The 25,010-nt window shown below is 46.3% G+C and overlaps 1 protein-coding gene across 4 annotated transcripts; it reads left to right on the top strand.

Annotated features, from left to right (window-relative positions):
* Window positions 1-4: 4 nt before the first annotated feature.
* Window positions 5-22,472, top strand: CPSF7 (cleavage and polyadenylation specific factor 7). Of its 4 annotated transcripts, none has more exons than XM_037060528.1 (10): window positions 5-99; window positions 721-827; window positions 6,706-6,924; window positions 7,763-7,866; window positions 8,216-8,388; window positions 11,378-11,792; window positions 12,154-12,272; window positions 14,912-15,080; window positions 15,685-15,852; window positions 20,436-22,410. In XM_037060528.1, exons 2-9 carry the CDS (start codon window positions 774-776, stop codon window positions 15,845-15,847), a joined length of 1,416 nt encoding a protein of 471 aa, XP_036916423.1. In that variant the 5' UTR covers window positions 5-99; window positions 721-773; the 3' UTR covers window positions 15,848-15,852; window positions 20,436-22,410. The 4 variants fall into 4 exon arrangements, with proteins under 4 accessions (XP_036916423.1, XP_036916421.1, XP_036916424.1 ...); XM_037060526.1 differs by having other exon boundaries at window positions 15,685-15,878; XM_037060529.1 differs by having other exon boundaries at window positions 6-99; window positions 8,216-8,361; window positions 15,685-15,878.
* The last annotated feature ends 2,538 nt before the right edge of the window (window positions 22,473-25,010 follow it).

Genomic DNA, 25,010 nt, shown 5'->3' with positions numbered 1-25,010 from the left:
GGCGGAGTGGGGGGGGGGGAAGGCGGGATCTGGGGGCCGAGAGCGGTTCGCGCGCTTCGGGCCTAGTCCGGACTCGCCGCCTCCGCCGCCATATTCCCGGTAACGGGGGCGCGCGGCCGCGGGCCGGCTGGGCCGGAAGAGGGCTCGGGGCCGGCGCTGAGGCAGGGAGGGGGTCGGTTGAGTTTGCGGCAGCCGAAGTCGGCGGACGGCGGGAGGCGCCGGCCTTTGTGGGAGGGGGCCGAGGGCGCTGGGCCGGGTCTGTAGGGAGGGAGCGGGGCGGGCCTAGTTGGGGGCGAGGACGGGGCCTGGGTGGGGAGCGGGGGCGGCTGGAATTCCGGGACCCGAGGGGACTTTAGCCGGGCCCCTTTGGGGCCTAGGCAGGTGCGCCAGGCTGGGGTTGCGGGCTTTGCCTTGGGCGTTCTTCGCAGCGCCTTCCGAGGGCCCCTTCAGCAGAGGCCTGGACTTTGCCGTCGCGCCACGGCCAGCTGCGGCGCAGCTCGGGTCGGGCCCGAGGGTGATGGGTAGCGAGCCCCGCGAGCCTCCGCGGCCTGGGAGAGCGAGGGGCGGCGCGAGGCCGGGGGCGGGGCGGAGCGGGTGGGGCCGAGCTAGGGCTGCCTGAGAGGCTGCGTCTCTGGAGACGGGAGGTTGGCAACCATTGCCCTCCTTCCAACCTGCGACCCACATGCCATATCTAACTGTTGCCTCTTTCTGGATATGCAGTGGCATCTTTCTTACTGTGCGTTTTCCGGGCTCGCGATCTGCCTTCCGGAGCCATGTCAGAAGGAGTGGACTTGATTGATATATACGCTGACGAGGAATTCAATCAGGTGAGGGGGCTTCGAGAGCATTGGGGTTTTCCTGCATCAGTGGAGGAATACTTGCGTACTTGCGGTGGTTCCAAGTTATGCCAGGCCTCGAGGATTTAGTAAGCCTGAAAATGCCTCTATCAGGTTTTAAATTATTTCTCTCGTTCAGACTTTCAAGACTTGTGGCCATTCTGATTTATGTTAATTTAAAAGCTCCAGGCTTAATTTAAAGGCTTTGATTTAAGAGCAAATAAAAATCAGGTTTAATGGGATGGTGAGTCAACCTGTGGAATGTGCTGCCCCAGGAAACCAGAGATGGATGTCTGTCTTCTCATAGACCAGCCACGCTGAAAAATTAAATTTGTTTGCTGTAGTATTTGTGAGGGTAGTGTTGATACCTGTTCCTTTGTGATTCATTCATTTTGCCGCTGGAAAAATGTTAGTCCCTTGTCCCATAAGGCAGTGCAAAGGCACAATGTAAAGATACTCTGACATTTAATTTCAGTTCCATTCTGATTGTTTTATACCTGTGAGTAGCTTGGCTTAAGTCTTATGTCCATAGATATTTTTGGGTAATAAATTTTATTGATGAAAATAACTATTTGGGAGTTGAAGGGAGAGGTAAAGGTTTTGGATAAGCCGGTTGAAAGGCAAGGATAGACCCACTTATGTGCCCTGAGTTGGATTTGCGGCGCCGTTGTGTTACATCAAGGACCATCCAGTGATTTCCCTTGAAACAATAGTCTCATATACGGTTGATTTGAGGTTATATCTCAAGAACATTCCAAAGTCTCTATTTACAGCTTATTAATATCTTGCCTGGATTGTTTTCAGCACCATTCCACTCCAATAAGCTGGTTCTTTGCATTGGCACCTTTTAATGGGTACACATTAGGACTTGGAGAAAGGGTAAAAAGAATAAACTAGAGACTAGGCTGATGTGGCTCAGTAGACTCAGCACCTGCCTGCGAACCCCAAGGTCGCAGGTTGAATTCCCAGTCAGGGCGCATGCCTGGGTTGTGGGTCAGGGCCCTGGTTGAAGGTGCGCAAGCGGCAACCAGTAGATGTATCTCTTGGACATTGATGTTTCCCTCCCTTTCTTTCTCCCTTCCTTCCCCTTCCTCTAAAAATAAATAAAATCTTGGGTTTTTTTGTTTAAGAACAAACTAGAGAAGGAAAGTACACTGCTTGGACTCTGACTTTTATGTGAGGCAACAGAAGAGGTTGAAATGTGTCCTATTTTTTTTTCACTTGGCATAAGTTTACATTAAGAAAGCCTTTTAAAAATGTATTATGCCTTTTTAACGTTGAGATTTAAAAATGTGAAATTAGAAGTGTAATGATCTTGTACCCATTGTACAGCTTCACTAGTTGTGCTTTTTAATAGTCAGTTTCTGGTGTCTTGGGCAAACTGGGTGCATCTACATGTGGCCGTTGATTGATTTAAATGCATGAAAAATTTTTTAAATTTTTGAACGAGTCAAATAATTATTTATGGATAAAAAGAAAAGTTTAGCATATTAATTTAGTTACAAACCATTGCTTTCCTGAATTTTCCGTGTTACTTTGAATCAGACTTTAACTAGTCTTTAACAAGTTAAGCTTCGTTTGTTTTTTAAGTACAAGATAGCAAGACAGAAAGACTCCAGCAGTGGAGTTGGTGCCCTTGTGTGGGTGGATAGCAGTGCTGCTGTGGGAAATGGGCATGATGGGGTCCTTGACCACAGGTCTAGCCTCCTTTGCTCTAAGAAAGTGAGATTTCATTATTTCTTAAGCAGTAAAAGTTACAAGTCATAAATAAGATACAGGCTTTGTCCAGAGGTCAGTCACTGCTTTGTTACAGTAGAAGTCATTGGCCTCAACAATTTGTGTCCTCTGGTCTCTTGTTAAAAAGGATTTTTTAGGGTCTGAGATAGGCTAAAGATGGTATGTGGGGTCTATTAGACATCCAGGCAATGTTGGGTGCTTAGCAAGTTGAAGAAAGTGTGGGTTTTGAGTGCTTTGTGGAAGGTTGGGGGAGGAGTGCTGCCCCCCCATCAGAGAGTTAATTTTTGCCAAAACTGGTTTTAGTGTAATTTGGAGGCTGCTTAAAAAATGGTAAAGGCTCTGTCTGGCTAGGATTGTCAGAAACAGGCTTAGACTGAAGACAGTCAGTTCAGGTAGTGCTTTAGAATGTTTTAAGAATGTCATTGATTCTCCCCAAACCGACCCATGCCAGAAATTTTGTTAGTGTATACTTTGCTCCCCAGGGGAAAAGAACACACTTCCTAGATGGAGCTCTGTGGTGCTGATTCCCTGATCTTTTAAATGTGCTGCAAAAGCCTCTTTTACAGAGTTGCTTTATTCCTGTTAACATAGCAAGTCTTGAGACTCGCAGCTGCTCTCTTGGGTAGGGAGAAGAACTTGGGAACGGCCACCGAGACCTGCCTCTCTCCTGAGTGTTTTGTCCCTGTCCCATGCAAGGCAGGCAGGCCTTTGCAAAGTATGCCCAGTTCTCTTCCCTACTTCCATCAACGAGTATTTGTTGAGCTGCTACTGTTTGCTAGGCACCGTGTGAGGACTAGTGAGGAAAGGGGGGGAGCACCCATGTGCTCAAAGAGGCGTTCCTGGTGACCGGGAAGGAGGCTGTGAGGTGAGAACTGTGGAATGGTAATTATAAAACCTAACTTTGTTAGCTTTGGTTATACTTTAAAGAAACAATAGTGTTAAGTAGGTTGCTTCAAGAAAAATAAATCTGAGGCTTTATTACTGCCCTCAGACATACCAGGGAAAGGGGACCGGAGGTGAGCGTGCAGGTGAGGAATTGTTATTCGCGCTCAAGACTCTGCAGGTTCCCTTGGTAACCGTGAAGCGTCACGACACAAGTACAGTTCTTTCTGTGCCATTAAACACAGGGTTCTTTGTGAGACAGTCGTTCAGTATTAAATGCATACTTCCCTTTTTAAGCGAAAGTTTTTTCTCTTTATTTTGTTTTTAAATGTTTTGTTTTAAAGTGAATCAGTGTCACTAACAGATACCTTATTTCATCCATAAAATTTTACCTCAACACAGTCCTCAATAGGCCTTGCCCCGGATGTCAAAAGAGTCCCCATCAGCTTCTTTGAACTGATGGTCTGTGGCCCAGAGGGACCATTTGAATCTTGTGACAATTTTGTGCTTGTTGAATCCCTTTACATTTCTTAAAATGGTAAGATCATTTGTACAACAGGGTCTTCTGGGTTGAGTCTGTCATTCTCAGAGCACCCTGAAGGAGTAGATGGTTTGTCTAGGGCTGTAGTATGGGGGACTTCCTGGTGACACATTGCCTTCAGGGCTATCCAGAGCTGCTTGTTAGTTCGCCACCGAATTATCAGTGGTAAGTTTTGTATTACAACTCTCAGGCACACATCTCCGAATCCCAGGTACTACATGAAAGGAATCCCAGTTTGGTTTTGTTGACTATCCAAGATGGTTTGTTTCCTTATTCCCTTTAAGTTCCAGTTCAAAGTCTTTGATTTAAAAAGAGCAGCCTAGTGTGAAGGAGTGCTCTCCAAGGTTAGATCATTGGAAAGGGTCAGGTGCTTTCTCTGTCTTGAAACAGGTGAATCATCATAGCTGGTATATGAATAAATAAACGTCTCATTTTTAAGCTGCCCCTAAAAAGTTTCTGTTGCCATTCTCTTTCTGACTTTTTCTTTTTTACAAGGTTTAAACTCCACTCCTATGGGGTTTCTTAGAGTATTTGTAGTCTTCGAAATTATTTACATGCCTCAGGAGGTAAAATCTTTTCCCCTTCATTAGCAAAATAATCAGTAATGGTATCTTAGTGTGCCTGTTCTTTCACTGTACTTCAGATTAGCTGAGGAACTAAAAGATTGTTTCCAAATGTTTGTAATGGTTTGTAGGTCTAATAATGAATTTTGTAGTGGGTCTCTCCTCTCTAGTCTTACTTTTAATGATGGTATGGAAGGGAGAAAGTCATTGGAACTTTTTCCCCTGAGTTCCTTAGATGAGGAAATGACTCTTCAGGGAACTAGACGAGTTACCTAATGTAGGTTTTCCTTGACTCCCTTTTTGAAAGACAGCGGTGATATGAATGAGTTGTGGGTTCCCTAAAATGCTTTGAGCTTCCGTCTCTGTCACTTTGGCAGCACCATCTTCATCACTGTTTGAATGTTACAGTGCTGGAAAAAATGTCTGATGCTTTAAAAAATAAAAAGGTCTGAGATGATGCCATTGCAAAATCTGAAACATTAAGATCCTTGGATAGTAGTTCCCGTGTTTGGATTTTTGGTGTATAGTGTTGGTCGGCTTGGGCTTTTATAACAAAATACTAAAAACAGGGTGGCTTGTGAACAACAGAAATTTATTTTTCATGTAGTTCTTGAGGCTGAAAAGCCAAAATCAGGTTTGGGTTTTGGTTAGGGCCCTTTTCTGAGTTGTAGACCACTAGTTTCTTTCTTTTTTTTTTAATCCTCACCTGAGGACATGTTTCTGATTTTAGAAAGAGAGTAAGGTGGGGGGAGAGAGCGATCAGTCAGCTGTCCTCTGTATGTGCCCCAACTGGGGGATCAAACCTGCAACCTTTCCTTGTACAGGGACAGAGTTCCAACTGAGCCACCTGGCCAGGGCTAGACCACCAGTTTCTTATGTCCTTACATGATGGAGAGCAGAGCAGAGCAAACAGTCCCTCACTTGACTCTTACAGGGTGCTGAGCACATTTATGAGGGCTTTGCCCTCCACCTCATCTAACTCTAATTACCTGCCAAAGGCCCCTCCTCATATCACACTGGGAGGTGTGGTTTCAGCGTGTGTATGGCCTGGGCATACACTCAGTCCACACAGTGATACAGCACACAGACCTGAAGTCTGTTTGCATTCCTTCCAGAATAGACATTTATATTGTAAATGCTCGCTCTGACATAGCTTATGATACGGGTATATCTCCTGTGTTCTGACCCTTAAATTTTAGAAAACCTTTCTTTTTAATATTTTATGTATTTTTAGAGAGGGGAAGGCAGGGAGGAAGGAAGAACATCAATGTGTGGTTGCCTTTCATGCACCTTCTACTAGGGACCTGGCCCACAACCTAAGCGTGTGCCCTGACTGGGAGTCAAACCGGCAGCCCTTTTGGTTTGCAGTCCAGCACTCAATCTACTGAGCCACACACGCCAGGGCTATTTTAGAGAACTTTTGATTAGACATCTCTGGTATTGCTCAGAGATGTCTCTTACATAGGTGTCATGGTGATGTATTGGTATGCATGTCACTTGAGAAATAGAACTTAGGGAAAATTTTCCAGTTATTACCTTTCATTTTATTTTAATGTTTCTTTGATGAGTATTAGAAAGATGGGGTTGTGTGCTGTGAGTTTCAGAGCTTCCCTAGATCATTTGTGTAAATCCCGTAATTTAAACCGGTAAGTTCCATTCTTTTTTGCCTTTTGGTTCCCATTTTAGCATGCCTTTCCACTGCATGCTATTTCTTATTGAGTAAAAGAGTAAGTTTTTGTAACTCTTGATTTTGAAAATGTATAAGCTACGGAAATTTGATTAGTGTATCTTAGATGTGGTCTTTAGAAGCTAGCCTCGTGGATAACAGCCAGAAATGCATCTCTGTGCATTCTTAGTTTGCATTCTTACTTAATCATCATGTACCTTTTAATTATCACAGGTGACTGGAGCTAGAAACGTTGTAGGCACCTAACAGGGCCTTGGGGGGAAAACCTGCATGAGCATAATTGAGTGAAATCGTTTTCAGTGAAGAAGTTGTTCTTCCCCTAGTTTCCCAGAGTAGGCCAGGGGAGTTCTGTACATTTTATAGAGTATCTGACTGTGAGTTCTGGGTGAAGTAGAGTGAAACAGAATGAACCAAATGAAAGGTTTGCAAATCCGCCTTTGCTGACCCCTCATCTCTCAGGACCCAGAGTTCAACAATACAGATCAGATTGACCTGTATGATGACGTGTTGACAGCCACCTCACAGCCCTCAGACGACAGAAGCAGCAGCACCGAGCCACCACCTCCTGTCCGCCAGGAGCCATCGCCCAAGCCCAATAACAAGACCCCCGCGATTCTGTACACCTACAGTGGCCTGCGCAACAGGCGGGCTGCTGTTTACGTGGGCAGCTTCTCCTGGGTGAGCTTGGGCAACCAAAAAGGCGTGCGGGTGGGCTGGAGGGAGAGCACTGGGGGGTGATGGCATTTTCAGAAATCAATGTTGCACTGTTTTGTGCTCTGATGGGGTTGGATTTCTTTTTCCTGGGATCAGGTTGGATTGATCTCTGAAAGAGAACTATCCTGAGGACGTTCTGATGCCGAAGAGAGCAATGATTAAGTGGGTAGTTGCTTTTTCTGCCATCTTGTTACCACCCCTGACCCTGGGGCTTTATGTCTAGCAGGGTCATCTGTGGGATGAGATTTCAGAGTGAATACCTTGAACTCTTGTGGTCATTAGATGGTCCTGTGATAATGATGGGTGACAGGGATCAAAGACCTTGATAGCTCTAGTACACTCGGGGTAGGTGGTGATTGTTATTCTGGAAGTTATTGTGTGACATGTTTTTGGGCTGGTGGCGGGGGGGCATTTTTCCAAATTAGGAAATGTATCTATGAGGGAAAGTTGCTCACAGTGGTCACCTCTAGCATATCAGATCTATAGTTAAAAGTTGCTAATAATCAATGTTTGAACTGATGACCAGCCAGCCCAAATGGCAGTCAGAGTTAAAATAGGTTTTAATTTTCCTAGTCTCTAAAGGTGGGGATTGTGGCAGGGGGTGGGTGGTTCTGAAATTCTGTATGGGTGAGGACAATAAGAAAAGCCTGCACTAATGAAATACTGATGGGCTTTTGGGTTTCCTATGGGAGGTCATGGCTGTGACTAGAATCCTGTGGGGGGGGTGGGGGTTGGGACGTTGTGGGTCAGGGGAACCGTGTAGCTCCTGACGTGTCTTCCTCTTCCATTTTGCCGGCCCCAGTGGACCACAGACCAGCAGCTGATCCAGGTTATTCGCTCTATAGGAGTCTATGATGTGGTGGAGCTGAAGTTTGCAGAGAATCGAGCAAACGGCCAATCCAAAGGGTGAGGTCTAGATTGGAAAAGCCCCTTTTAGTTAATAACCAATGGGATGACAGGTCTGTGCTTTATTCTGGCCCTGGATTTTAGTCCCTGCCACCCCTGGCCCAGTTCACTGCCTTGGTTTTGGCAAACGGCCTTAGAATGGGAACCTAGCTGCAGTGTAGTAGAGCATCCATTTGTTGAGGGACAACGAAAGCTGATTTCTGATATCAAGTAAGTGGGAAGGTAATAGACTGACACCTCTTTGTGTGTGTGTACCCAGAAACAGCAGTGTTCAGTAGAAGTGGAAGAGTCTCTCTGTTTCTCTCCATGTCTAGTAGACCTCACTCCTTTTTCATCTTTCCCTTTCCAGGTATGCCGAGGTGGTGGTAGCCTCTGAAAACTCTGTCCACAAATTGTTGGAGCTCCTACCGGGAAAAGTGCTCAATGGAGAGAAAGTAGACGTGAGGCCAGCCACCAAGCAGAACCTGTCACAGTTTGAGGCACAGGCTCGGAAACGTGAGTGCGTCCGAGTCCCAAGAGGGGGTACGTGGAGACCATCTGTACAAATGGGGGAAGGCTGTGGATTTGTTTTCTGTGGTGTAGGCTCAGCCTACAGTGTGGAGGGATTGGGGGCAGGGTGGTGGTGGTGGTGGGTGGCGGCATGGTCAATAGGTTGGCCCAGAAAGGAAGCTTGAGTACCAGAAGGAACACTGCTGGAAGTCAGGTGGGTTCAGGTTACAGTTCAGTTCTGCCGCTGAGTCATGTGACTTTGGCCAAGTCACTTTACTGCGTGGGTTCATTTGCCCACCTGAACTAGATACATGATGTTTAAAGTTCCTGCCAACTCTAAATTGTGTTTCTGTCTAAAAATGTTGATGTATAGTGAATGAGCGGCATACCTCTCCATAAATTATTAAGAAAGCCACCCTAAAATGTAAGTAAGGTATATTAAGATGGCTGTAATATTGTCATAAACCTAGATTGGAAGGGTGCTTTATAAGGGTTTGACCAAAGAAGTACTGAAGAATGGGAATTTAACTGGGTTTCTCCAGCATTGTCCAGGGGTGCCCGTTCATTACCAGGTATTAGTCTGCTTGGCAAGTATTTCCCATTAGTAAGGAAAGTTGCATCATACTGCCTTAGCTCACCGCCAGTATCCCTTAAGTGCACCCTATTCCCCTTGTTATGACCCTGTACTCACCAACTACCTCTGACATGACTTGGTTTCCTGACTAGGCTTTCCTGCTGGGAAGAGAATGCGCTGACCAGCTGACACAAGTATTCCAGTCTGCTTGGCAGTTATATTTCTCATTGTAAATTAATAAATTGTCATTCTGGTTTATGAATCAGTCTCTTGTGAGTTTGGTTAGTGTGAATCAGTCTCCTAGGGTTTGATCACCCCTAGGGGAACTGTTAAAATTGAGTTTCTGAACCTGCAAAACCTGAGGACCAGACCCTGGATTGTCCTGACCTCACAAGGTGTAGCCACCCTGCAAGGTCCTTCCTGAAACAGTCAACTGCCTTTGCTTTGCTTTTACTACAGCGGGGGGTGTTGGAGGGAGGTGGCAAAAGCCCTCTCAAAATAGTGCCTTGTATTGGTGGGGTGGTCCACTGGGACCTTGTGATTGATTGAAGGTAGAAATATGGCCACTTCTCTCGTACAGAAACAGCTGTCCTTTTAACTAGATTGAGAACCTAGATGGGTGTGGCGTGAGCTCCTACTGCTCTGGGTTAGACGGCACATGTTTCTTCCTTCACAACTTGCCCCTTCTGCTTTAGTCTTCCTATAACTCAGTCCTCTTCAGCCTTTCCTAAAATACATGATTTTACAGGTGTATCGAGGGTAACATTTCTACCTCCACTTGGCTGTTTGTTCCTTGGTATTACCTTTCTTTGCTGAAATAGTGGTGAATGACTGCTGTCTTCTGCTAAATTGTATTGATGCACTGGACCTCTATTAATTTCCTAAGTATAGCTGATGGGCTTTGCTTAAAAAGGGGTGTTGCTCTTGGGGTTTGTAGCCATAGATACAAAATGGAACCTTGCAGATGAAAGAACAGTCACTGGGAAATGGCTAACTTTCAGAGATCCCACGTGCTGATACCTCTTCTTCCTTCCATTTGATAGAACTTGGGGAATTAGCAAGTTGTCATGTATTTGAGACATGACATGAAAAGAAAGAAAGAGCTGCCCTGCCCGGGCAGCTCAGTTGGTTAGAATGTCATCGGCTGTGGGTTCAATCTCCAGTCAGGGCACATACAAGAAGCAACAAATGAGTGCATAAATAAGTGGGATAGCAAATCAGTGTCCTCCCTCCCTCCTTTCCTCCCTTCTTTTCTCTCTCTCTCAAGTCAATACATTTAAAAAATTTAAAAAAGGAGAGTGCCATGATAGGCACTGGTGATATACTGCAGTGTGGAAACCACAGTGGCTGCCAGGGTGATTCACCCCACCTGTGCTTTAATCAGGAGTTGGGGTTCACTAACACGTTTTAGTAAGGAGCACTCCTCTCTCTCCACACTTGTCTACAAATGGCATCTTTCTACCTCCGAGACTCCCAAGGCATGCGATCACGTTCTTCTGTTGGATTCCACATTAACCAGGTGTAAAGTAGACTGTTAAATTGGAGAGGGGACAAACTTAACCAGGTGCCTTGACAGTGTCAGAGCATGTTTCCAGCTGTACACAAACACGTCCTGAGCCTGTGTTGTACACAGCACCATACCAGCAGGCTATGACGGTGCACCTGATAGGGCTGCTTCGTGGGGTGGCACATTTGGGCCATTGAAATGTGGCGGGAGTCCCCAGGTTTGAGGCTGTTCTGTACCAAGCTTTTGCTGGGAGTCCCTGCATCAGCTGTGTGCCATCTGCTCATTCTGTAGGCAGATCTTTTCTTGGCTTGTCTCCCATTTTCTCTTTACCTCCCAATCTCCAATCTTCTACTCTTTGTTGTGTGCCTTTTTTCATCCCAGCTGCCAGTTCTGATATATGGATGGAGGACATGACATCCATCCCTTTTCCTTCCCTCTCCCCCCAAATTCCCTAGTCAGAGTGCCGTAGAAGGAGGACATTCCACGGGTCCCACAGGATAAAGGTGGGCTAGAACCAGGCTAAGGAGGGAGGCCCTGAACTCTCACCAGAAGATATGGGTTCCAGATAAGATTGAGTCCAGCTGGATAGTAATAATGAATGTACTTGAACACCATCATTTTCTCATGAGTTATTGGGGTCTCTTTGCACCTAAAACTGTAAAACAAATCTCGGGATAAGTAACATGTGAAGCACTGAGGGTTCTGGATAAAGGATATACTTTGACATACAGAATTTAAGGTAGTAAGGCATAAATGGGTTTATGTCTTAACTAATTTGCCTCTGACCTTTTTCTCTGAGGCCAAAGAAAAGGCAAGGGATTTCTTTTTCAGCTGTCTGTTCCCTTGCTCAGTGGGGTGTCGGACAACTTGCTGACTGATGAACTGGTCCTGTGGGCGCGGCTCACGCCCAGGCGGTAACAGCAGCTCTTTTTACTTCATAGGAATACCTCCACGGGCTCACTCTCGAGAATCTAGTGATTCTGCTGATGGACGGGCCACACCCTCTGAGAACCTTGTACCCTCATCTGCCCGTGTGGATAAGCCCCCTAGTGTGCTGCCCTACTTCAATCGTCCTCCTTCGGCCCTTCCCCTGATGGGTCTGCCCCCACCTCCAATCCCACCCCCACCACCTCTCTCCTCAAGCTTTGGGGTTCCTCCTCCTCCTCCTGGCATCCACTACCAGCATCTCATGCCCCCTCCTCCTCGATTACCTCCTCATCTGGCTGTACCTCCCCCTGGGGCCATCCCACCTGCCCTTCACCTCAATCCAGCCTTCTTCCCCCCACCAAATGCTACAGTGGGGCCTCCACCAGATACATACATGAAGGCCTCGGCACCCTATAACCATCATGGCAGGTAAGAACGATCTTGTTCCTTTCAGATCTGAGCCAGGTATAGTGGAGTAGACAGCGAAGCATTTTGTTCTCCTTGAGGAAGGAATTGAACACTGAATTCTGGTATTTTTCCTTATGGAAATCCTGTTGTCATAGTGTTGAGTCTTAGGAAATACTTACCTAGTAGATAACGTTTTTATTTGATGCTTTGTTTGCATCTTAACCACTTGATTGGAACCACATCCTTCATATCCCATTTTAAGAGACATGATTAAAATGAGTGACATATGTTGACTGTAAGTGGCTGTTAGGAAGGCTGTGAATGTAGGGTGTAGTAAAGATAATAAGGGTGTGCAATCAGGAATGGTACTCTTTCTGTGCAGCCGAGATTCGGGCCCTCCGCCCTCCTCAGTGAGTGAAGCAGAATTTGAAGAGATCATGAAGCGAAACAGAGCAATTTCCAGCAGTGCCATTTCCAAAGCGGTGTCTGGAGCCAGTGCAGGTAACTCACCCTTAACCGTTGCTGCCTTTTCCTTGCCTTAGTCTTTCCATTGTTTTCCCTTGTTTTGACATTTCCACTGGCAAGAAATGCAACAGGATAAAGTTGGAGCACTGTTAGATTCTCAAGAGCGGCACAGGTTGAAAAGCAGTATGCGATCTAATGTCTTGGCTTTTGGGGTGCTCTAGTGGTGTTATTTTAGCCTGTGTCTAGACCTACCCTGTGAAAACCAATTTAGGGCCCAGAATATAAATCAGACCATCTCGTTGTGGTATTAGTTGTAGAATGAAACTCCTGCCTCATGGAGACCTTGACCTCAGTGGCTCTGATGTCTGTGTGGTGGGTCCACTGCTGAGTGTGGACCCTGGGGTTGTAGCGCTGGTACTTCAACTAGATGGTGGTGTGATGTGGAATTTAATTACCTCTGGGGGTCTAGAGAGAGCAGGTGGCCTCCATGTCACCTGTCCTAGAAAGAGGCAAGTCTGTTGGGTGTCAGCTTAAGGCATAACATTCTTTAATGGGTAACTTTTCCCTGTTGTCAGTATTATGTAGGTAGAACCAGAAGCCATGACTACTCTTGAGAGGCCCAGGCACCGAAGTTTTGGTTGCTAAGAGGAGAAAATACAGGAAGTTTCAGGGTTCTGGTCCAAGTTTCATTTCATGACATTAGCCATAACTTCCTATGATTTCCCAAATGAATGTAAACATAGACTATCAGATCTCTAAGTTAACCCTAAATATTATCGTCTGTTTTTCATAGTTTCTCAGCTTTGGCTGTAAAATTTGAATCCATGGAGTAGGTTAAACACAGGAAGTGTACATATTCTCTTATATTTTTTCCCCTCCAGAAAATCTTCATTGGCATCTGAATAAGTTGGGTTTTGTTTTTTTTTTACATTTTATTTACTTATTTTTAAAGAGAGGGAGAAAGAGAGGGCAAGAAACATCAACCAGTTGCCTCTCACATGCTCCCAACTGAGGATCTGGCCCACAACCCAAACGTGTGCCCTGACTGGGAATTGAACCAGCAGCTTTTTGGTTTGCAGGATGATGCCCAATCTGCTGAGCCACACCAGTCAAGGCCAAATAAACCTTTTTATTTTATATATTTTTTTAATTTTTAAAGATTTTTATTTATCTTTAGAGGGAAAGGGGAGGAGAGAGGGAGAGAAATATCAATGTATGGTTGCCTCTCGTGCATCCCCTGCTGGGAACTGGCCTGCAACCCAGGCATGTTCCCTGACTGGGAATCGAACCGCAGTACTCTGATTTGCAGGCCCGCGCTCAATCCACTGAGCTACACCAGCCAAGGCCCAAATAAACCTTTTTAAATTGAAAGTAATCTGTGCTCCTTGTGACAGGTCATATACACAGAGGACTATAATGAAAACCACTGTTCTCCACTACCTCATTTGTGCTGAGGGCCAAAAACCAAAGCAATGTCTCCCTCTGATTTTGTGGTGCTCATTCCAGTCGTTCAAACCACAAACATTTATTGGGTGCCTATAAAGTAGGCAGAAATTTCCTTCCTCCTGTAGAGCTGACACCCCAGTGTTCCTGAACTGCTCCACAGTTTCCAGTTTACTCTTACTGCCTTGCACAGAGAACAGCTTCCAGTCCTCGTTATCACTGGGCCTTTGTCTGGTTCATGTTTTCCTTGCATTATCTTCTGTGCTTATGCCCCTAACTGGGCTTGGAAAAGCTTTGTGCAACTAAGAACCTTAGTTCTCTGTGCCCTGTGACCACTGTCCCTGCCAGGTGTTGCCCAGATTTGAGGAGTGAAGGGACTGATTCTTGATGGCAGCATAATTTAAATAAACAAACAAAAAATTTAAATATGTGTATGTGTATGTATACAAGTGTCTATGGCATATGTAAAACAATTTAGACAAAAGTATGCAGTGTTGATAAACTCGTCTACACAAGGACCTTTTATAGTTCTGTGTCTTATCCTCCAGATATTTTTTGTGCATATGATTGTACATACACACACATAATTTTGATTGGTTTTACAAAAATGAAATTCTGTTTTGTAACTTTTCAGGTAAATATATTCTGAACATCTGTTGTATCATACGTAATAATACCTAACATTTATCAAACCCTTACTGTGTGCCTGGCACTGTGCTGAGCACTTTACATGGGCCCCTTTGTTTGCATACAGATTACCCTCATGCTTTTCAACAACCACTGAGTGTTCTACACACCCAGTACTCTGTGACTCTGTAGCCAGACCCTGTTGGAGGGGCTTCAAGTTGTTTCTAATTCTTTAATACATCAAACAACGCTGAAACAAACGTGGTTAAACTAACACGTAGTTGTGAATAGAAGTAGAAAATTTTCAGAATTCCTTGGTCAAGAGTCTGCACATTGCTTACTTTGATGGATGTTGTTGCATGGACCTCAGACAGTGACGCACTGGTTTGTATGCCCGCTAACGATGTCTGAGAACACCTGTGATTCCAGACCCTGGGAATGTAGGTGCCCTCCAGTTTTGTACCTGCCACTTCTGCCTCATCTGTTTCAGTGTGGTCCTGTAGGGCAGCTGGTTACTCCTGATTTGTGTCCCCCTGAGCTCTCCTTTTGGTCCAGTTGGTTTATGGCTTCTGCTTATCCTTGGCCTTTTCCATCCGTCCCATCAGGGGATTACAGTGACGCGATTGAGACGCTGCTCACGGCCATTGCTGTGATCAAACAGTCCCGGGTTGCCAATGATGAGCGTTGCCGTGTCCTCATCTCCTCTCTTAAGGACTGCCTTCATGGCATTGAAGCCAAGTCCTACAGTGTGGGTGCCAGCGGGAGCTCGTCCAGGTGAGTGGCTGACGGCTTCGGTGGCCTACCAGCCCTGAGCAGCACTCTTCCAGGGAGTGGCAGGGGGAGGGAAGGAGCCCAGGGCATCTGTCAGGGACCTGGGAAAGAGCTGCCCCTCACGTCTGAAAGGGAGCAAAGTTAACCTAATGTCTGGAACCTCTGTTGGGTGGAACAGTGGGCTCATCTAGGAAAAAAAGACAGACTGGTATAGCTAAGAACATGGGCTTTGGAGCCATACACACTTGGATTTGAATCCCAGTGTGCTCCTAGCTACATGTGTGGCCTTGAGAACAGAATTATTCAACTTTCCAAGCCTCATTATTTTCACTTTTAAAAAAGGGACAATAGCAGCGCTAATTTTGCAGACCTGTCATGAAGATTAGGTGAGATAATGGATGGAAAGCTCTTAGCGCTGTGCCTGATAACATTAATAAGATCTCAACAAGTTTAACTGGTAGTATTTTCTCAAAAAAGATAGGACCTCGAAGAGCTAAAACCATAGGACAGCGGGTCCAGGATTGAGTAGTGGAAGGCACTGAAACACGCCACTTTCAGAAGGAATGTGGTAGGCCCTCTGAGTGAGGCTGAAGGATCTTTCTAATAGGAAAAGACATCGGTCCCGAGAGAGGTCACCTAGCAGGTCCCGGGAGAGCAGCAGGCGGCACCGGGACCTGCTTCACAACGAGGATCGGCATGATGATTATTTCCAAGAACGGAACCGGGAGCACGAGAGACACCGGGATAGAGAACGGGACCGGCACCACTGAGGAAGGTGGGACGGAGCCCCGCTCCTGACCGGTGGGTGATCTTTCTGAAAGAGGAGTTGCTGATAGTGAAGATTTCTGTTGGTCGGTCCGTCCGTCTGTCTATTTTTATTTTTCTTATTTATTGATTTTAGAGAGAGAGGAAGGTGGGGGAGGCATGAACTTGTTGTTCCACTTACTTATGCATTTGTTGGTCGCTTTTTGTATGTGTCCTCACCCAGGATCAAACCTGTAACCTTGGCATGTCAGGATGACACTCTAACCAGTTGAGCTACCTGGCCAGGGCTCTCCCTCTTTTTAAAGCAAATAAAGGGAATGGGCTGACTTTTGATTTAAGTAACTGAAAATTCAGAAGGGCGGGCTTGCCGCTTGTTTGTCAGGAGTCTGAGATGGACCTGGGATGAACCTATTTTTGCTCGTTGCTTGGCTGCCTTGCCCTGGACGTGAGGCAGCAGACGCAGGGCTGAGAGCACGGCACCTGTGGGCAGCACCGGGGTGTGACTCCCACTCCTCAGCCGCATGTCTCTATCCCAGTTCCTCACTTTGGAGATGGGGGTCATAATAGTGGCTGTCTCGTTACATTGCCGAGTGTGTGGTGAGATAACCCACGGGCATTGAGCAGTTGTAGTGCCCGTCACATAGTCAGTTCCCAGGCAGTGATGGCCTCGTTATTGGCATGAGTCTGCACTGACCACACCACGCTTCCAAGTGAAAAAATTGGGAAAGTTGACCAATACGGAAAAGTAGGGCCATTGCCTACTTGTTTGTTTTCAAGGTGCAACACTAATGATTTTAAGAATTAAAACCTTTGTAAAAGATTTTGAAAATCAGGATGCTTTAGTCAGAAGAAAGCTGGCCCGGAAAAAATTATTTTTAAAAGCTTTAATGGAAGGGTATATTTGTTTTGGGAAAAAGCATATTGACAGCAAATTTTTTCAAAGTAAAGCATAGGCAGGAGAGTTGGGGTGGGGGCCACATTAACCCAAGTAATTGAAAAGTTGAGTTGGGCGGGGCTGGGTCCAGGGGCTTCAGCTCTGTTTTCACTCTGCTGGGCAGTCCCAACTGACAGAAGGCTTGTAGCAAAGATTGTTTGTAGTGTGTAAGCAAGTAGAGGGAGTTGTTGACTCTTTTTCTGTGGAGATATTTAAAAGTAGCTTAGACTCTGGCTAGGAGGGTCTGTTGGTGGTTCCTGGGGTCTGCTGTGTGATCCAGGTGTCTTGGGGGGGTCTCTCCTCAACCTTGTGGTGTAACATTAAGTGCATTATGAAAATGTCCTTGGCTTTGTGACTGTTTGGTCGGTCTCAGTAATGGTAATTGAGGGTGAGGAGAAAGCATAGTGAGCTCTTTTTGGTATGTTTGGGTGGGTAGACGCATGCCTGGATGAAGAAGGGAAAGGGAGACACCCCCACCCACCGTGAGTGCCTGAGGTTCACAAGCAATAACTGGACTGTAAACCGTTGAAAAAGTCTGTTGTGTTTTTCTTAGTGGCAGCCTACTGCACAAACAAACAAGAGTCTTGTTATGTTTGGCTACTGCCCTCTACTATGTTGTCCGACATTGTCTGCCATGAACTTAGGCAGAGTTATAGTTGGGAATTCTGTTGTCTTCTGTGCGTGACAGGCGAGTGGGAAAATGAAGAGTTAGTAACATTTTTACCTGCCTTCCTTCTCTATTCTTCAACCACTCATTCATTCCACAAAATCTTAGAGTGCTTGACATTGAAATCTAGGATACCCCGCATAAAATTACCAGTTAGGCTGTGGTCTAGATACTTCTTTCTGGATTTTGCAACAGGTTGAGCTTTGGGAGGTGCCCACATACCCTCCAGAAAAGCAGACTCGAGGGGTGGTAGAGCCCACAAACAGCTTTGGCCCTAAGACTCAGAGGGTGGATGGGAAGGTCTCTGATCTGGTCTCATCGCCTCTAATGCAGTTTACATTTCCCTCCTCTTGTCGGAGTTAGACAATTGCTGGTGTTGCTTGTGGGTCTCGTGTCACCACCTCACCCAGTCCTGCAGCCACGGTGTGTGTCCTTTGAGCTGACTAGGGCAAGAGTGACCAGGGTGCAGAACACAGAACTGCGATCGCACTCACTTTTAGTCAGGACATGTAACCGCGTGTCCCTATTCCTTGTGGCTTTGCTTCTGACAGCCTTTTGACAGGAAGGTTGCAAGATCCTCTGATCATTAGTACTTTGGAGATTGCACGTCTGAACCCGAGACTTCAGCTGTCACTTTGCTGAGACTTTAGCTGTTACCTGTAATGTGGGACTGTTTCTCCCATTATGAGGATTATTCAATTTGGATAACTGAAAAATCCTGTAACTCAGTAGTTCCCAGCAAATGGTCAGTTGGCTGGCACAGGCCTGTGACAAGATGAGGAAGGTGAACCCTGAGGCAGGTTTTCCAATTCCCCAATTTGTCTTCTGTTGGTTAATCTACCCAAGGAATAATTTTGTCCAAGAGAACTGAATCAGACACCTTAAAAATGTCCAGTTCTCATATTCTTATCCTAATGAGCCTTGATTCATCTAGTTACCAAGTTGTGACTTAGGAGATTTCATGTTGGGCAGATGGTACATTTATCTCAAGAACTTTTCCAGTGTTAAGTACATACTTTCTGGTTAGAAAGTGATAGTGTTTTATGTTGTATGAACAGGTGTTCTCTAGACCAGCAGGCGCCTTCTGTCAAGCGTCAGCACTAGATCAGCAACCGTCCTTCCTCAGGATAGGCACCACCTCAGGGGCTTGAAGTCTGATTGGCCCACAGCAGAAGTCGTCTTTTTTTTTAATTGGTTTTAGAGAAGGGAGGGGAGAGAGAAAGAGAAACATCAATTTGTCACTGTGCTTACTTATTTATGCATTCATTGGTTGATTCTTATATGTGCCCTGAGCAGGGATTGAACCCGCAACCTTTGGTGCATTGGAGTGATGCTTTAACCAGCTGAGCTACCCAGCCAGGGTATGTAGGACTCTTTGGCTTCTATCTGTATTCAAGCATTATCACCAAAAGGAAGCCATACCCTTTTAAGAATCGAGTGCTATAGTTTATTTCTCTTGATGCACTAGTTATATTCTGCATCTGGTCTTGTAGGGACAGTTCCCAAAGTACGTCTCTTTCGGGCTATATGTGTGTATATGCTTTTGGAGTTTGAGATATTCTTAAATGATCAGTGGTTTTGACTTTTTGTAGTTCTCGGCTATTTCATGATTTTAGGGCCTTCTAATAGCTTGAAATACAGTCATTCTTACCTGATTTCTATCTTCCTGGTCAGTGAAAACAGCCTTCTGCTCAGTTTTGATTTAGTGCAAAGGTTCAGAAGCCCCCATGGTGTGAAATTGAGAAAGCACTGAGGGCTTCTTCCATTTTCCCTATTAGAAAATGAGACGAAACCTACCTGCACGGGTGTTTGGAGAAACCAGAGGGCAGAGGCCAGGGCTGATTCTGAGCTGCCCAGCTGAGACAGTGCTGTCTCAGAGTGGGAGGGACACACAGCTGTGGGTGTCCTTGTTCCAGGTCAGCTCCTGCAGCGCACAGAAGTGCATGAAGGAGGGGTGAGCCTTTGTGTGCGAGCTGTGTTGCCAGTTTGGACATTAGAAATCCTAAGCCAGAATTTAATCTCCCTTTTTCTGTTTAGCTATTAATTCTATTTTATCTGGTCAGGCTGACCAAGCAACACCCTCCAGATTAATATTGCAACATTGGAACAAGGGTGGAGTGGACTGAGGACCTTCAGTTGGGTAGAAATTCGACAAATGGCTTAACAGTGCCTTACTGTTCAGCGAGTTTTTAACTGTGCTTTTAAGTTTCTTAGATGGTGATTACGGGTGGTTTTTTTCACTCCCATGCTCTGCTTTATGTCCCGGCTGGATCGCTGCAGTCTGCTCTTAGTGTGCTCTCGGTCCCTCGTCTGCAGTGATCATGCGGGAAAGATTTTAAAAGGTTCTTGAGTTCTTGAGTACAACTTAGGACATCTCGGGCTCTGCGTGTGTGCACACGTACTCGTGAGAGTGCTGTTTGAAATCTGTTTTAGCCTGGGCTGCTTTAAAAGGGCAGAAAGGGTTAGGAGTTTCCTGTGTGGGTACATGCTCCCTGCCACGGCCTCTTGGGTGTTCGGGGGTTAATGGGTTTGGTTGTGTACCCATGTGTTTTCTCATCATTGTACAACTGATGTTTCCAGATTTTTCCTCCCCTTAAGGTAAGCTATGATTTGCTCAGAATAGATTTTCTGAAACAGTGGTGAAACTCACCACCTTCCCTTATAACAACTTCTCTTGAAATGTTGTAGTTTCCATATTTTTCCACCCCAAGTCTCTTTTTCAGTCAAACTGCTTTGAGACCTCATCTCATTGTCCGTGTTTCCCCTCAGCCTTCACTCCCCCTTTCCTCTATGGCATCTCCTCCGACCAGTCCCTCACCCCTCCCAGTGCCAGACACTCCCAGACACTCCCCGGCTTGCATTCTCCGTCTGTCCACATCACCCACATCCTATGTTGTAACTGTAGAAAATGCCGGTGTAACTCATCTAAGCCCCTGTTAATAATCAGAAAGTAACCTCTAATTCGTGTTCTCTTCTGATGTTCTCATTGCAGGAGTCTGTTTGGAAGCAAATGTTTTTTTAATGGACTTGCATCTCCTCACCTTGATCAGGATTAAAGGACGGAGGCCGCTCCACCCCTCCCCCTTCCTCCAAACCCCTAGCCCCTCCAGACTCCCAGGGAATGCCCTCTGCCCTACAGGACTGAAGACTGCCTGGCAGCCCTCCCAATCCCACAGCTCCTGTTTGCCAGGGAAAAGCACCTAAAGACTTTGTGTGGTTGGGAGGGGGGCAGACAGGAAGAAAACGTGTCCAGGCCCCTGGTTTCCATAGAGAATGGTGCTTTGTTCAAGGAAACACGAGTTTCTGATTTTCCAGGAGCAGTTCATCGGTGAGGTTGATGGGAAGATTTCCTTCTCAAAGAAAACGAATCTTTCGTTTGGGATCTAGGAGAGTGACTGGGTGTGCCAAAATATGCCCAGGGTCCTGCCCTCAGCACTAGGTTTGATGGGGCCAAGAGGGTCCAGACCCCTTTGCTAACATACCACTTCTTTGTTTAACTCCTTTACCTTCCCAGTCCTTTGAGGAGGGACCATGAGGACAGAAATTTCCTTATGAAAAGCTTTTCTTATTCTTGCTTTTCTTTCTTACATATTTGACGGTTTATTTCCCAGACCTCCCAGGGGGCTATACCCTTCCAGCTCCCTGCTGCCCGCCCTCCCTGCGGACTTGCCCTCCTAAGCAGAGAAAGCCTGTGAGGCTGCTCTCTGCTGGGGCCCCGCAGAGCCAGGCACCCCCCCCCCCCCCCCTCTGCTTGGTTCTTGCTCAGGTGCCTCTGGCAGTAACCAGCTTTGCTAGACGTTCCCTTTCCCTGGGGCTTTGCCATTTCACACGAAGAGCCCTTCCCCCAAGAAGGCTGCTTCCTTGTTTTAGAGGAAGGTACTGCCATTGGGAGGGTGGGGCCGGTGGGCCTCAGCAGTGAAGTGCCCTTGTGAAGTGCCAGGACTGGGGAAGGAGGCAAGGTGAGCAGGACACACCGATTTCCATAGGCTTTTCTTTTTTCAGGTTTGATGTAAGCGTGGGCTTGCGTGCCCCAGGTACTAGTTTTACTTCCTGTGGGGTAACCTGGCACTAGTAGACAGGTAGAAGTCACAAATTTGGTGTCTTTCCACCTTTTGACTGTTGACTTCATAGCTCCCCTTGCTCTGCCTGGAGGTACTTTCTTCCTCTGATAAGGAGCAGGGAGGAAGTGGAGCCTGACTTGAATGAGCTCAGCGTTCTAAGGACCGCCACTCTGGGGCCTGTTTTCCACCCGGGCATATGGAATTGCTTTTCCTATAACATCTAAATTGTGATGTTCTTGTTGCTGAGGGGAGAAGCGGCAACAGGGTCCTGCAGCACCTGTGGGGCGATGGATGCTACAGGGCACGTGACATCTGACACGAGAAGAGACGTGGCATGCGAGATGTAGGGCCATTGGAGACCCTTCTGGCTCAGAGGGGAGACTTGCGTTGGACTGAACCCTTCCTCATCCCTGCACGTTTCTGATACAGCCCTCAGTCAGTCACTGAAGGGGTCCCCCCAGGGTTGGAGAGGCACAGTCCCTTGGGACAGAGGCTGCAGGTCTGTAGCTCCTTTCCCCCCTGTCCCTAATCCCGTCCCCACCTCCACTTCAGAACATGGCACCCCGCCCAGCTGGCCGAGTGTTAAGTGACATGCTTACCCGCGAGAGCAGCTCCGGGTGTCTTTTTAAAATGTAGAGAAAACCAAGTAAGGTGACAGTGTAAGGAAATATATAGAATACCAGAAAAGCCGTTTACCCGGAGAATTTCTTTCTCCCCATTTTTGTTTTGTTTTTACTCAATGACACAATTTTTAGTTTTATTTCCTGATAGCAAAAGGAAAAAAAAAAAACACCCAACCCTCAAAAAGGCCAAGGCCCCGTCCCCCTGTTGTCGGTGATTTGTTTGTCTTTCTGATAGGTTGAAATTGTGTAATAAACTTGATGACGCTGTCAATCTTTTATACTGCATTGTATTTTTTTCCTTTTGTAACAAAAGTATTTTTAAATAATAAATGGGGTGTGAGCTGTTTTATGGATTCTGCATTGAATAGATTTGTTGAGGTGTCTGGGGCATGGGCACGGGCTGATTGACGTAGAGGCTGCGGGATGGCAGTGAAACCCTGAGTCCTTAGCTGGAGTTGCCTGTGGGGTGTGTAGTGCCTGTGGTGCCCCTCATAGGAGGCCCCTAGTGCAAGCCTTTGGAAGTGCGCCTTGAGGGTTAGATTTTCTCTTTAGCCACCCGAATAGTCTGGGTAGAGAGAAATTCCAAGTCATCCTTTACCAAGATTCCTAAGATTTATTCTCATAATAAATGTCCTGCCCTTCCCAGTTCAGTCCTGATGTCACCGGGTTCAGGAAGGGAAGACTGCTAGAAGTGAAAGGTGTGCTTGCTAGTGGCCGCTTCCACCTGTTGATCTGAACATGGACGAGCTGTGGAACCAATCTGCAAAGTCCAGAAACCTGCTTTTTGTGCCCCGAGTGACTTATATAGACTAAAGCGTGAGGACTGCTAGATTAGAGAAGTGTGACCACAGAAGTACGTTGGTGGTATAGGAAAGGACTGACCTTTGGGATATCTCCAGGTTCAAGTCCCACCTCTTAACTGTAGGCTGAATGCCTTTGGACACACGAATTGGTTACCATCTGACTTGATTTCCTCCTGCCTCAGGATCTGTGTCTGCCAGGCACCAGATGAACATTACGGTTGCTGCTGTAGAGCCAGGAACTTGAACCTGTGTGCGCTCAGTGCGTCCTGATGGGGTCAGACCTCTGCCCCCAGAAACAGCCATGCAGTCACCTGACTCTTCTAACCATGAGTGTGAATTTCTGAGCAGGCCTCTGCCAGCTCCTTTGGCAGGGCCTGCACCTCGGTCCCCTCTGCTGTCTCAATCCTGCTGCATACAGCTCCATATGGGCTCTGGAGTGGCTTCCCATGGCACGGAGCAATGACAGGCTCTCACCATCCTGTACCCTGAGAGACTAGCTGTGCTGATTCTTGTCCTCTGCTGCCTTGGTTTCTGATGGTCTGCTCCGCTGTGACTGACTGCATCCGCACAGGTGGCCCCAGCAGCCGCCGGGAAGGATGGACATCTACAGAACCACCCGTGGAAAACTGTACTAAGCTTCCAGACAACCTTGAGGTACATGGGGGGACTTCTGGCTTAATCATTTTCTCATTTTCAACCATTTCTTCTCACCCTCAAGTGGTACCTGTTGAGGAATGAAACTTAATCCAGACTGAAACTCATAAGGTTTCTAGTTCCAGCCCTGCCTGGTGTGGCTCCATGGATTGAGTGCTGACCTGCAAACCAAAGGGTTGCTGGTTCAATTCCCAGCCTAGGGACATACCTGGGTTGTGGGCCAGGTCCCCAGTAGGGGGCATGTGAGAGGCAACCACACATTGATGTTTCTCTCTTCCCACCCCTTCTCTAAAAATAAATAAATCTTTAAAAAATAGACTGGAAAGAAATAATATACTTTAACAATTTCTAGTTCTAGCTGCTAATAACCAGTTGTATGATATGTGGCTATGTTACTTCCTTACCTCAGCCTGCAAAGTTGCAGATTAAAAATTGATTTCTAAAGTCCCTTTCATCAATTATAAGCCCCCTCTAAATTTCCACCTGAGCCTTCCATTCATTTCTCTGTGTTGATGGGAGGGTGACCTTGACCACTGAACCTCTAAATGACCAGGAAGGCCATGGAGAATGGGTGCCTCTCCAACTAAATGGCAGTTTCGTCACAGAAGGGCTACAGAAAGCGGCAGTGTGAGAAGCAACAGAAAATCAGGGTAGTCGTGGGGTTTGTGATTGAAACATCAGGAATGTCCCTATGGGATTTTTTGATAGATTCATGGTTGATTAGACCTGTCTACTATGGTTTTTGGACAGACCCCAGGGACAGTTAGGAGGCAAGGGCACAGAAGGGATTGGAAACAGGAAGCATCAATGAATTGGACAGTGGATACCTCTGTAGATGAGACTGAGCCTGGTCACAGGAAGTAAGCAGTTAAAAATCAGCATGGGATGCTTGAAGGCCAATTACTTTCTACTTTGAGTAAGTGCAGATATTCTAGGATTCTTCTAACAGAAGGGCCCTTGAAAAAAGTTTTCCTAAAGCAGTGGATTCTGTTATGGCTCCTGGTGGCTTGGGGCAAAAAAATAAAAAAAAATAGAAAATTGGCCACTACCAAGCAAGATGAGAAAGTTTTAAAAATGGTTGATTACTTGGAGAAGGGAGTGCTATACTCATATAAGGCAACATTTCTCCAGCTTAAAAAAATTATGTTCCTTTTATGTTAATTTGAAATTTTAAAATAAGTGACAAAATACCAGTAAGTTTAGAATATGTTTTGTCCAATTACTCATGCCTCACCCTGGAGATGAGGGGACAATTATCTGGAAGAGGAATTTGTGGCAGAGGTGAAGAATATAAGCAGTCGTTTGCAGGATGACAGACCTGAAGAAGATCCAGAAGCCGGCAGTGCCTTTGGGAAAGAATCTGGGCTGGGACTAGGGGAGGAAACCAGTGGCAGGCCTGCATTGCCATCTCCGGGTCCGCACTGGA

This window comes from Sturnira hondurensis, unplaced genomic scaffold (assembly GCF_014824575.4).
Source record: "Sturnira hondurensis isolate 20B ecotype Veracruz unplaced genomic scaffold, ASM1482457v3 Scaffold0011880, whole genome shotgun sequence".
Classification (NCBI taxonomy): domain Eukaryota; kingdom Metazoa; phylum Chordata; class Mammalia; order Chiroptera; family Phyllostomidae; genus Sturnira; species Sturnira hondurensis.
This window is presented reverse-complemented; position numbering and strand designations above follow the sequence as displayed.